The 13,329-nt window shown below is 47.6% G+C and overlaps 1 protein-coding gene across 1 annotated transcript in view; it reads left to right on the top strand.

Annotated features, from left to right (window-relative positions):
* LOC132466520 (dedicator of cytokinesis protein 2-like) overlaps positions 1 to 13,329 on the top strand; it is an 84,733-nt gene that overhangs the window by 51,675 nt on the left and 19,729 nt on the right. The window contains 1 exon segment of the mRNA XM_060063772.1: positions 5,796 to 6,054. Within this exon segment, the coding sequence (XP_059919755.1) occupies positions 5,796 to 6,054 (259 nt within the window).

Below are 13,329 nucleotides of genomic sequence, written 5' to 3' on the forward strand. Positions count from 1 at the left end.
TGACATAGTACTTAGCTGTTAGGCTGCGCCAGGAGCACAATTGCACATCAATCTCGCGGCGGTACCATCGGCATTTCTCAGCTTACCGTGGTGGGCTTGCCAGCGGACTAATTGATCAATCAAATCAGTATTCAGTGTGGTGGAGAGAGGGAGACACGTGTGTGTGTACGAGGGATGAGCAATTAGAGGGTGAGTCATAAAGTGAGATGCTAAGGGGACGCTGAGAGGAACATTTAAGGATGATAAACCGGGAATGCAATATAAACATGTTGTTTTGGCAAAGTACATAGATCTCCAAGCCCTCTCTTAAATAACAACTGGGTTTAAGAGCAAAATATGGACGATTTTTAAGCATGAATATGCAAGCTCTGTCCAATTATGGATTTCTACTTGGCGCGGTACTTGTCAACAATCCCGCTACCCTTCCCTGTTGCAGCTAATTACCGTTTTCTAAAGTTAAAAAGATTATTATGATTTGTATTACATTTTTGTTGATTGTTGTAAAACCACAAATGGGGAAAGATGTGTGTTGATGTGTTGCCAAAGACACTGGCAGTGACATAGTCAGGTGACTATTCGATTCATAAAGCGGCTTCTCCAAGGACGCTAGGCTTATATGCTTTCATTGACTCAGCAGGTTTGATATTTGATCAAATCAAATTTCAGCGTAATTCAATTTGATTTTCCCTTGAAAAACTGGGAAAAAAACGGGAAAAGTAATGGGTTCAAGACTGTGTAGCTTATCGCACCATATGTACACAAACAACAATTCCCAGGGTGCAGTTCAACACGTAGGTTCTGAAGTTAAGCCTTTGGTTAATTTAGACCGCTGAGTCGATCCTGCAAAAGTAATTTTTTCATTGATCGGACAAAGTAAATTACGCCTCAGTCTTTTATCGATTTTCCAAGCAAAAAGTTGGCACATTAACTGATGTTTCATAGCTTCTCTCTCATGATCAGCCAACAATCGTCGAGGCTTATATGGTTGTCTAGAAGAGGTCATTGAAACAATATATAAAAAACTTTTGCTCAGCAATGAAACAAAAAGGAAATAATCTCTTCCCTTCTATGATTCAAATATTATTTTCTGATTTTGGACAGAAGATGAGGCTCAGTAAGGACCTATGATGGGGAGGAAATCTGAGGGGAACCTTGCTGCCCAGCTCTATAGCCGAATGCTTCTCTTTCTAACGTCAGTATAGACAGTAGTAACTATCGCCACGGTTAGATTGAGCTTTTCAGGAAATTCTACAGCATCTGCATCTTGTATGGCTCACCCCGGAGAAGCGTGGCATCGTGGATAATTAAGGCGTGCATTGATTTGGAGGCCGAGCGCGCTGGGTAGAAGGATGACGCCACAAAGGCAGGGAAAGAGCCGCCGCCGCCGCCGGCTGCACGAGAAGGCGACGGCAGGCATTTGAATTTCAATAGAGATGTAGTCATGCGTTGAAAGGAAGAGGGATTGCGTGATAGATGAGAGGTGAAGGCAAAGAGACAGAGAGAGAGAGTCAGAGAGAGAGAGGGAGAGGGAGAGAGAGAGAGGGGAGGAGGAGTGGGGGTGTGTGTGTATGTGTGTGTGTGTGGGGGGGTCCTCTTATTTAGGTGTCCTGAGTAATTGAAATATTATCGTATTACAGCATTGGTCGTTTCTGTCGGGACGGGAATGAGGTCGCCATTGCGGCCGCGGTGCAAAGATAACTGCCACTTGTTAACAGACGTGCAAATACAGAGATTGCATCCCCCACATACACACACACATTTACACACATATTTACACGCACACACTCTCTATATCTCTCTCTCTCTTTGTCTCTTGCCCTCTCTTTCTCTCTCGCTCTCCCGCTGTCTGACTCGCTCATTTACACAACCGAATAGACTTCATCTTTACACAATGTTACATCATAAAAGCTCAAAGCAAATATTCACAGAAGCTGCCATAATTGGACCAACATATGCATACATAAACACTCCACTGAATATATTTCATCAGGACAGTGTCTGATATTAACGCATCAGAACCAACGAACAGGCCAAGACGATGCTAAAATACACACACTTATGCACGCATACACATAAACACACAGAAATCACTCAGACAATCAAACACCTGCCATGAATAATCCATATCATAGACTACAGTTAAGAGACAGCAGATGTTGGCCATTGAACAGAGATTATGACTCCAGACCGTCCAACACCTTGTCCATACGGGTCCGTGAGAAAGATAAGGACAATATTTAACAGCAGAAGACGGCTGCCTGTTGCATCCAGCTGTCACTCTGCTCCTGTGGGCATGGCCGTTTGCATGACAGATTGAAATAATACGACATCACCGGGCTGCGATATCTAAAATACATGCGCGCGTGCGCATACGTGCACACACACACACACACACACACACACACACACACACACACACACACACACACACACACACACACACACACACACACACACACAAATCCACTCTAGGGAATGTGTGATTCACAAACATTTGTTTGGTTGTATTTCGATTTTGTACAACTCGATTTGCCATGATGAATTCAGTGTCGGTACAAGCGACCGGTTTGTATTTGAGCAGCAAACATTTCTTCTGTATGTGTATGTGTATGGCTGTGTGTTTCTGTGTTTGTGTGTGTGTCTGCATAAAAAGGAAACCACTGAATCGTTTGAGCAGATTGAATCTCACATGCCCCGCACCATTCAGTGGGGAGCACCTTGGCCACACCTTGAAAACTGCTGTCCAGGCCGGTGCTCCATTATACGCTCTCTGGCCGTGGAACTCGGTCCGCTGTCGGAGCCAAGAGACGTCAGATGTCAGAGCCAGTTCACACCTCTCCACCTCTCCACCTGCGCTCCACTCACACACTCACTCCGGTCTCCCTCTCTCCCTCTCTCCCTCTCTCCCTCTCTCCCTCACTCCCGTCTCCCTCTCTCCCTCTCTCCCTCTCTGCCTCACTCCCGTCTCTCTCTCTGCCCGGGCAGCCAACCCGAGCTGCAGGAGTCCTTGTTGCGCCCCGATCGACGGCGATAAAGGACATTTCACAAAGCAATAAAGTTGCGTGCCGGTTAAGGCGTGGGACCGGAAGGGCTGTCGGATCGGTTCCTGCGCTCCGCTTCACGGGATTGCGGCAGAAAGGACCCCTTCAGGTTTTCCACTGGTTGAAGCGGAAGGCCTCGAAACGTAATGAATTTCTTTGCTGCATGGGAAATAGAAGGTGGACAGGGTGCTGTGCTGCAGTCGGCCGACAGCGTCCCTTCTTCCTCAGGGCTGTGGCGCGTGATCAAAACCCATTTATCTGCTCGCCGGCTGGCTACAAACGTTAGTTCTTTATGCAGGTGGAGTAGAGTAAAATTGGATGCTTGGAGAAACAATCAAGGTCACTTAAATTATCCTTCCACCCCCTCCCCAAGCTGCCTCTCTTCCCTTCGCCTTCCTGTCATCGTTTTTTTTCTCTTAGCACAGATAAAACGCATCCATTTGTCCCCTACTGTGTTGCTCCCTTCATATAATCTCTCTCTCTCTCTCTCTCTCTCTCTCTCTCTCTCTCTCTCTCTCTCTCTCTCTCTCTCTCTCTCTCTCTCTCTCTCTCTCTCTCTCTCTCTCTCCCCCTGTCTGCATTGACAGAGCACGTGTCTGGTTTTCTGATCCCTCCGATCCCTCCTTCTCTAAACTTTTCCCGCTCTTCACTCTCGCCACGGTCGCGCCGGTCGCCGCGCCGGGTCGTCGACACAGCTCCGTTAATAACGGGACTAACGAGCACGGCGTCCAAACAAGCTTTTAATGGGCTCCCACTTCTCTTCCTCGGTGCTGCCGCGGGGCAGCTCGGAGAGCGATGGACCCCCTGTGAAGACGAGGTTGGGCCGGACTCAAAGCGGCCCTAGCAACCGGGGCAGCGGGGAGACGGTGTCGCCGAGGCGACAACAACATGTTGATGAATGGCTGAGGAAAAGTGGGGGGAAAGAGGGAGTTTAGAGCCGGGAGGAACACGCAGAACAACAGGGGAAGCGTGTGAGTTGGGAAAAGAGAGATAGAGAGGGACGGAGAGATGGAGGGCGGGGAGGCAGGGAGTGAGTGACTGTGTTGAAGTGATGGATGTGTTGACGGGCTGGCCGACAGTGACAGACATCTGGAGCTCCATAAATAAAGGGAGGGGGGAGGGGGGGGAGGCGAACCTGGCCCCTCCGTCATGTCGTCTGCAGGCTCGGCTGGGTCTGTCTCTCGCTCTCGTGCTCTCTCTCTCTCTCTCTCTCTCTCTCTCTCGCTCTCTCATGCTCTCTTATGCTCTCTCTATCTCTCCCTCTCGCTGTCTCTGTCTCTTTCTCTCTCTCTCTTGCTGTCCATCTCTGTCTCAGTCTCTCTCTCGCTCACTCTCTGCCTCTCTCTCTGTCTCTCTCTCTCTCTCTCTCTCTCTCTCTCTCTCTCTCTTTCTGTATCTCTCCACTCTCTCTCCCTCACTCTCTATCTCTGACTGTGTCTCAGTCTCTCTATCTCCCTCGTTCTCTGTCTGTGTCTCTCTCCCGGCGGGTGCATCATTATTCAGCCGAGGGTATTGGTGAAGGTGTAAATCTGTCCTGGCGTGGTGAGAGCTGACTGCTTCACGATGCTGCAGGAGAGCACCTGCTTTTCTGGGCTAATTACGGAACATTGCTGATTCTTTTAATTTATTTTCTTCCCTGTTTTTGTCTGAAGGCAAAATAACAACAACCAATTAGTGCGAATGCATCTTGCATTCATAATAACGTCAACAACCACTGTTTGTTAATTAAAGGATATCGTTCTCATGTATGTGGTTAGTCCAAGTCTCCTTTCAGAAGAGACTTGGACTAACCACATACGATTCAGAAAAGTATTAAGTGTCTCACAGAGACGACCAGTTTCCTGCTTCAGCATTACACTGTATCACTGTGGCATACCTGGGCTCCTCCCATCATCTTACAGCCGATTGGCTCCTTGAGGAATAATGTAAAAGGCATTTTTTTGCTTTTTGCTAGGTACATATCATAATGACGCACCAAGATGGCTTGTTGTGATGGGGTTTTGGGCAACGCAGGCAGACGACACCGCTGGTTGAAATATATCTTCCAATCCCTTGATATAATGTGCCTTGCATTGTGTTGCTTTTCCGGAACGGCTGCAGTCAGCAGAAAATAACAGCAGGCTTATCCCGGGGAAGGGGAATGGTATCACATTATGAGCTTGACATGCATTGGAAATGACTAGCTGAGCTAAGACATTGCAATAACCTGAGGAGCGTTTTCATTTAACAAACAGCGAGTGTGAAAAAAGGCACCGCTACACCCTGCTCACATTTAGTTCCAGACATGTTCGTGTTTTCAGTTACAAAACCAACGGAAAGTACGTTTGAAAGTTTCCAACCAATCTCAAAGCAGTCACGGCGTAATCCCAACGACTAGCATCCGTAGCGACTACAGCGACGCAGAATCGCCCACGTCCCATTCCGTAGTTTCCGACAAAAAACAACAACTCCATATCCACTCCCATTTGATCTGCGGCCGCCTTCTGTCTGGTTGTGTTTTTCCCACAATGGATCCACCATGAGGACGATAGAATGACTCATAGCTAACTGCCGAAAGTCCTCCCCTTGTCCCTTCCCTCTTTGGCCTCAAACTCCATATTTGTCGAGTTGGCATAGGTCCGGCCTAAGAGGAAACCGCCCAGCAGTGGCACACAGGGTCACGGCGCAGGCCGTGACCCTGTGTGCCACTGCTGGGCGGTTTCCTCTTCCTCTCTGCTGAAGTGCGTTTCCTAACCCTTTCATCGTCATCCTCAGAGTGCCGTGACGTGCTGCTACCCATGATGCTGCGGGAGCTGAGCGGGGCGCTGGCGACCATGGCCGACGGGCCGCACGACGAGCGCCGAAACAGTCTGGAGCTGCTCAACAACATCCTGGAGGTCCTGAGCCGGGACAACGTGGTGAGAACGCCCGCTTCCTGTGTCTCACGCACGCACGCACGCACGCGCGCACCGCATGCGCACGCGCAAATACGCACGCACGCACACGCACACACACACACACACACACACTCCGAGTGTTGAAAGTGCTCACACACGCACCTACGCACACACACACACACACACACACACACACACACACACACACACACACACCGTACACAGACACACAAACACACACACACACACACACACACTCAGAGTGCTCAGAGTGCTCAGACACTGTTTTCTATTCGCTTCTCGTAAATCACTTGTCACCCTGCAACGCTTTTATTTTGGAATTTCAGTTGGGCGAGCCAATCTGTTCGCTCAGCGGCAACCAGTGCGGTGGGAAACAACCAAACAGGTCGAAGAGCTTGCCTGCCTTATCCATGGCGCTCTTAGGCTATCGGATTTAGCTTTGGAAAGGTGGCCGCCGCGGCTACGCACTGAACGGTTGAAACAAACCGAACTAATCGGCCCGTCTGATCGGGGACGCGATAATCGAGGAGACTAGACCTGACGGCGAGAGTGGCGAGTCAGCAGCCGGTCCTGGAACAATGCACACCTCTCTGTGTTCCTTAAAGCCACACAGCAGACAGAGAGGAGAGCCCCCGGCCCCTCTGACGGTCGATGGGGGACCCTCTGGGGTAATTACCAGCAGCTGTTCAGCTCTGCAGTCATTGGTGGGTGTTTGCTGGATCGCCTCAGAGAGGCTGGGACCGGGGGCCTTGTGGAAGGGACATGGGGTTCTTTCCGTGGGGCTGATCCGTCACGGTTCTAGAACTGGCCGTCTCAAATTGGGGTACTCGGAATGATCGCAGGTGGTACTTGGAAGAACGAATCAGTTTTTTTGTTGTTCATATTGGTTATGAACCTTGATAAACTTGGCTGAATCCGTAGTAAAAGCTTCTTAGTAAAACAAATTTAAATCTGTATACTTGCACATAAATTTGGTCAATCTTCCCATTGACTGGCACAGATCCTCAGTGGAGCCCAAGCCAATGTGTCTCACTGAACTAAGAATTATCCATCTTTTTCCACACTTTCACTTTTGCTGGTGAAAAGTGTACTTTGCTGAAAACATATCTGAAGGGGAGGCCCATCAATAAAATAGTTTGAGGACCACTGGTCTAGAAGGCTCTATTGGAGCATGCTACCATGTGGTTCAGTCAGCATGGAGTTTGTAGCGGGGGAGAGTGATTGAGGCAGTATTGCATTTCTTGGGCCCAGCCTTTGCATTACTTGATCATACAGGCTAGGTAGACTGAGAGTTTGCAGAGTCTAATCTCATTCGTCAGGCCAGACCCATCGTTATATAATATACAATATATTTTTTCTGTGGCAATGAGATTACATTTATTTTGCTTGGTTTAAACGCTTGAAAATAATAAATTGGTTTATCAAGGTTCCCATAGCGTTCTATAGGCTAAATGATGACCTCTACAAACAAATTAACTATCCACATTATGTCACCAATGTTCGTGTCCGTTCATGTCAGAAACTGCATTCAATTTCACTGAAAAATAGGCGTCCATCCTATAATATAGACTTAAATAATACAGCATAATTAGCCCAAGTGAAGGAGTTCAAGTACCTCGGGGTCTTGTTCGCGAGTGAGGGTACTATGGAGCGTGAGATTGGCCGGAGAATCGGAGCAGCGGAGGCGGTATTGCGTTCGCTTTACCGCACCGTTGTAACGAAAAGAGAGCTGAGCCGCAAGGCAAAGCTCTCGATCTACCGGTCGATCTTCGTTCCTATCCTCACCTATGGTCATGAGGGCTGGGTGATGACCGAAAGGACGAGATCGCGGGTACAAGCGGCCGAGATGAGTTTTCTCAGAAGGGTGGCTGGCGTCTCCCTTAGGGATAGGGTGAGAAGCTCAGCCATCCGTGAGGAACTCGGATTAAAGCCGCTGCTCCTTTACTTAGAAAGGAGTCAGCTGAGGTGGTTCGGGCATCTGGTAAGGATGCCCACTGGGCGCCTTCCTTGGGAGGTGTTTCAGGCGCGTCCAGTGGGGAGGAGACCTCGGGGAAGACCCAGGACTAGATGGAGAGATTATATCTCAACACTGGCCTGGGAACGCCTCGGGATCCCCCCGTCAGAGCTGGTCAATGTGGCCCGGGAAAGGGAAGTCTGGGGCCCCCTGCTTGAGCTGCTCCCCCCGCGACCCGACCCCGGATAAGCGGATGACGATGAGGAGATGATGATGAGCATAATTAGTATAGTACTAATTATGCTATGAATTCAAACAGTGGCCAGTTTCCCAGAGCTCCGTTCTGTCTGATTACGTATGGCTTTCACATCCGATCATGACAAAACGTGCATTAATACAGAGACGGTTGGAGAGTATCACTGATTGACATTTTAAAATACATGTGGAGGAGTTCCAGCGTATGGAACAAATGCGGTGCCATTCAATTTATCAGACAATGCACTGATGAGGCCAGCCAGAGAGAGCTTCTATGAGAAGAGCAATGCTGTGCTATCACTCATTTAGCCCCCCCGTCCTCCTAATCGAACGTCATGCTGTTACACACGCGCAATTTTCCAGACAAAATGATTCAACTCTTAAATAACACGTTGACTAAACCTCATTCTATCAAAAGACTTGAATTGTTGAAGAATCGAGATCTCCCAAATGATAGTGTTTGAGAGAGATCTGAGCATATCTGATCGCTTACAGAGAGAGATTGTCTTTAAATGGTCCAATATCTGAGAGATAAACCCTTTATTCAGTGCTGGCCGGCCAGAATCCTTCAAATCAGTTCATTATAACTGGTTTGAACAGCTCATAGTTTCGAACACTCTACTTTCTTCAAGGTGAACGTAATCACACAAGACCTTTTATAAGAATCCTTCGTTGTCATAAAGAGTCTTTGTAATCGGACACGGTTTCCCCGGTACAGCCTCAGCGTGAGGCTCTTGATGAGCGTTCCCAGGGCAACCAGGGATGATGTGCTGGAGCCCTGAGGCAGCCCCGCCGGACTCTGCTCGGAGCGTGTTTCCCTTCACATTACACAGAGTCTCACCGGGCACTGGGGTGGGAGGATGTGTTTCGTCTCCAAGAACCCTGATCAACAGAGGGGTTCACACAGGGTTCCTCGCTGCAGGTGATGTATTCCAAAAGCACCTCCGCCCGCTTTCCAAAAGCTTGTTTGTATAATCAACCAGCCGTCATGCTGTCATCTTGCTGCATTTTCAGCCTTCTTTGGTAGTTTCTTGATGGCCTTGTACACATTTGAAGATGAGGCTCTGGTAAGCATTTAGCTTTACATTTGATCAGAGCCCTTATTGGTAAGTACAAATGCTTTGGGAATAGGGCCATTCCTCCATTGTAGGCAAATGATATACTTATCACTTACAAAAAATTTGCTTGATAGAGTAAACCATATTCTATTTCTCTAAACATCTGTGGGGCCTTCTCTGGGATTGTAGAATAAACAGTATCACTTATCATTTTAACAATGAAACATTCACACTTATAAATCAATTTTGACCCACAAACACACATGCGCACACATATTCACACACAAACACACAAAATGTGCATGCACGCTTATCCGCATGCAAGTATTATAACCTTACACACACTTACACAAACACACAACCTTACACACACTTACACAAGAACACAACCTTACACACAGTTATGGATGCACGCACAAACCCAGACCAACCTTTCCCATTGATATTGCTCATGGCGGGCTGAGCCTTTGAAGTGAAAGTATGGTTTAAACGTTTCTGTGTTTAAGGGGGGGCACTAATGCAGGGAGGGGGGGAAGAGAGCAAAAGTCTGACTGATACAAAGGGAATATGTACTTAGGAAGGAGACCGGTGTGAGGTTAAGTTACTTGTAAAAAAAAAAGACCTAGAATCGTGTTTAACAGGAGAGACCTGAGCTGAACCTGGTGTTTATTGTGAAGCTAAAGGCAAAAAGCAAGGTTCTTTCACAACATGAAAGCCTGTGACGGATTCCCCACCTCGCCATGACAGGAACACACACACGCGTACTTCTCATTGTGCTGGTGACATAAAAGGAACATTGTAATCCACCTGAGAGGACAGTCTTCGGGCGGAACATTGCACCGGCTCAAAGAGCAGCAACGCAAGAATCACTGGAAGAGAACCTCCAATTTGGAACCTGTCCCCTTTCTCTGAAACACTTTGGTACTCATCCGTCCCATTGTATTTACCTTCAAAGGTTGTTTGTATAAAGACTAGCTTCTGAGCATGTGAGGATAGACTAAATGTACATGGGTGTAGTGATTGTACAAGAATGTATTGGCTCAAAAGGGGCTGATCTACCCAGAAAGGCCTCACTTTTTAATACAACAACTGGTTCCTACAGGGATGGTAATTAAGTAGGACAAACACATACACACACACACAGTAACATTCACACACATGTTGTGAGACACATAGTTTCGCTGTTGTAAGATTGGTTTTCTGCCTTTTCTATCAGACTCCAACAGGACTCTATATACACTACCGGCCATTGTGAAACAAGACACGTTTTTGTACCAACCACAAACTCACCTTACAGTGAAAGAGCATCATATGAGGAATGAGTTTTAAAAGTTAAAGTGCCAAGGGATCGGACAAACTATTCCTAGAAAGAGAAAACTGATACAACAAAAGGAAGCAGACATGAATAGAGGGACTCTCAAAGAGGAAACCAACAGGAGTTAGACTTATGCCAACTCAACACATATGGTGTTTGAGGCAAAAGAGGGAGGGACATGGGAGGACTTTCAGCAGATAGCTATGAGTAATGTAATCGTCACCATGCTGGATCTATCCTGTTGATGTGTTGCCAGTGGTTGACATTGTGGTCTTGTTGGCAATCCTACTCTGGCCAGATTGTTTGCCAAGCCCCCTATCTTTTTCATTGACTTTCTCATATGGTCCATTTCAGCTCTACGGTTTAACTGATGTTCTCTTGGTAAACACTGGCCATGTTTGTTCAACACTAGTGAAGATTATATGCAAATATGTGTTTTGTGCAGAAGTTAAACAAATATTTGCCAGTTGATCATTCATTAAAAGTTGATGGATTAAACAGATTCTGAAAATCGAATTCACCTTTCCTCTCCTCTCCATCTCTATCTGTCCTCTCTATCTCTCATCTCTATCTCTTTATCTTTCCTCTCTCTCTTCTTTCTCTCCTATCGATCTCTATGTCTCCTCTGTATCTCTCTCTCTCTCTCTCTCTCTCTCTCTCTCTCTCTCTCTCTCTCTCTCCTCTCTCTCTCTCTCTCTCTCTCTCTCTCTCTCTCTCTCTCCATCTCTCTCCTCTATCTATCTGTATCTATCTGTATCTCTCTCTCTCTCTCTCTCTCTCTCTCTCTCTCTCTCTCTCTCTCTCTCTCTCTCTCTCTCTCTCTCTCTCTTTCTTTCCCTCTCCTCTCCATCTCTCTCCTCTATCTCTCTCCTATCTATCTGTATCTCTCTCTCTCTCTCTCCTCTCCATCTCTCTCCTCTCTATCTCTCTCCTCTATCTCTCTCCTCTCTATATATATCACTCTCTCTCCTCTCCATCTCTCTTTCTCTCTCTCTTCTCCATCTCTCTCTCTCTTCTCTCCTCTCTCTCTCTCTCCTCTCTTTCCCTCTCCTCTCCATCTCTCTCTCTCTCTCTCTCTCTCTCTCTCTCTCTCTCTCTCTCTCTCTCTCTCTCTCTCTCTCTCTCTCTCTTTCTTTCCCTCTCCTCTCCATCTCTCTCCTCTATCTCTCTCCTATCTATCTATATCACTCTCTCTCTCTCCTCTCCATCTCTCTATCTCTCTCCTCTATCTCTCTCCTTTCTATATATATCACTCTCTCTCCTCTCCATCTCTCTCTCTCCTCTCCATCTCTCTTTCTCTCTCTCTTCTCCATCTCTCTCTCTCTTCCTCTCCTCTCTCTCTCTTTCTCTCCTCTCCATCTCTCTCCTCTCCATCTCTCTCCTCTCTGTTCAGTCCTCCTCCCCTTCCCTCCCCTCCTCTCCCCATCCTACTCATCCCCTCTCCTGTGCTCCCTGGTATTTATTTAGTGGTTGCCTCCGTAGCTCAGCTGGGGGCGGGCGGCCAGGCGGTTGTCTGGGGGCTGGCGGGGGGGCCGTACCTGATTAAGTTGTCACGCCACAGATGTCTGTGAGCTCCCACTGATGACGGCGGAGCGAGAAAGGACTCGAGGATGACAAACTGTGTGTGTCCGTGTGGGTGTGTGTGGATGTGTGTGTGTCTGTGTGTGAGGCGATGTGGGCATTTCTTTCCCCATTCATTGTTCAGAAAACCCAACAAGCACGCACACACGCACGCCGTCCACTTATTCTCGAGCCTTCTGTTGCCAGGACAGATAATTAGCCAGCTGGGTAGGGTTTTAAATGAATGAACAGAGATCAATGTGTACTATGGTGCCCACTGTGGATGCGAGTACATTGTGTTTTGACTCCGGCATGGATAAACGCTGGCTTTGTACTGGGGGACTGTCCAATATAGGCAGTGCACCTAAAGGATTCACCATTACAAACCACCAACAGCTGCACCTCATCAATGTGTCTGTTTGCGTGTGTGTGTGTGTGTGTGTTTGTGTGTGTGTGATTGTGTGTGTGCGTGCATGCATGAGGCTGAGAGCGAGGTGCAAATGACGTACATGCCTGCGAAAAGCAACACGCACACACATGCACAAACACGAAACCACACACAAACACACACGTGCAGACTGCAATATCCTCACCCTTTGGAACGCACTCTGTCATCATTGGCCACGCGTCGCTGGCTCTAACATGCTTTAATCGCGCTCGCCCGGATCTCATTTGTCATTCCTTACAATCAACCATGTCTCAAGGACTGGGACACACACACACACACACACACACCGCAAGACCACCACCAGCGCAGATGTATTGGAGCCCAACGGGCCAGCAGCTGTTTGCCCAGTGAGGGACCCCTGGCTGTGGCTCACAGCGCCACTGCCGTCCACTGGCTGGGCTTACCGTAGCACGCAGGGTGACTTAGCAATGGCCTGGCGGATTGGGCTTCTGTATATCTGTGTATGTGTGTGGAATGGATTAGCTCTAAGCTACTACACACATGGGAAAGGGATATAATATATATATATATATATATATATATATATATGTGTGTGTGTGTGTGTGTGTGTGTGTGTATGTATGTATGCAATGGATGAAAAACATAATAAAGAAAGGATGTCCAATGTCAGAAGGAGACCGCTCACAGTAAACACAAACTTAATGGAAAAATGCCGCACACACACACACACACACACACACACACATACACACACACACACACACACACACACACACACACCATTTCAATAAATAGAGTCCTAGACAAAAAAGAAATTGAGGAAAGTAAAGAATTGACATT

The sequence above is a fragment of the Gadus macrocephalus genome, chromosome 10 (genome assembly GCF_031168955.1).
Source record: "Gadus macrocephalus chromosome 10, ASM3116895v1".
NCBI lineage: Eukaryota > Metazoa > Chordata > Actinopteri > Gadiformes > Gadidae > Gadus > Gadus macrocephalus.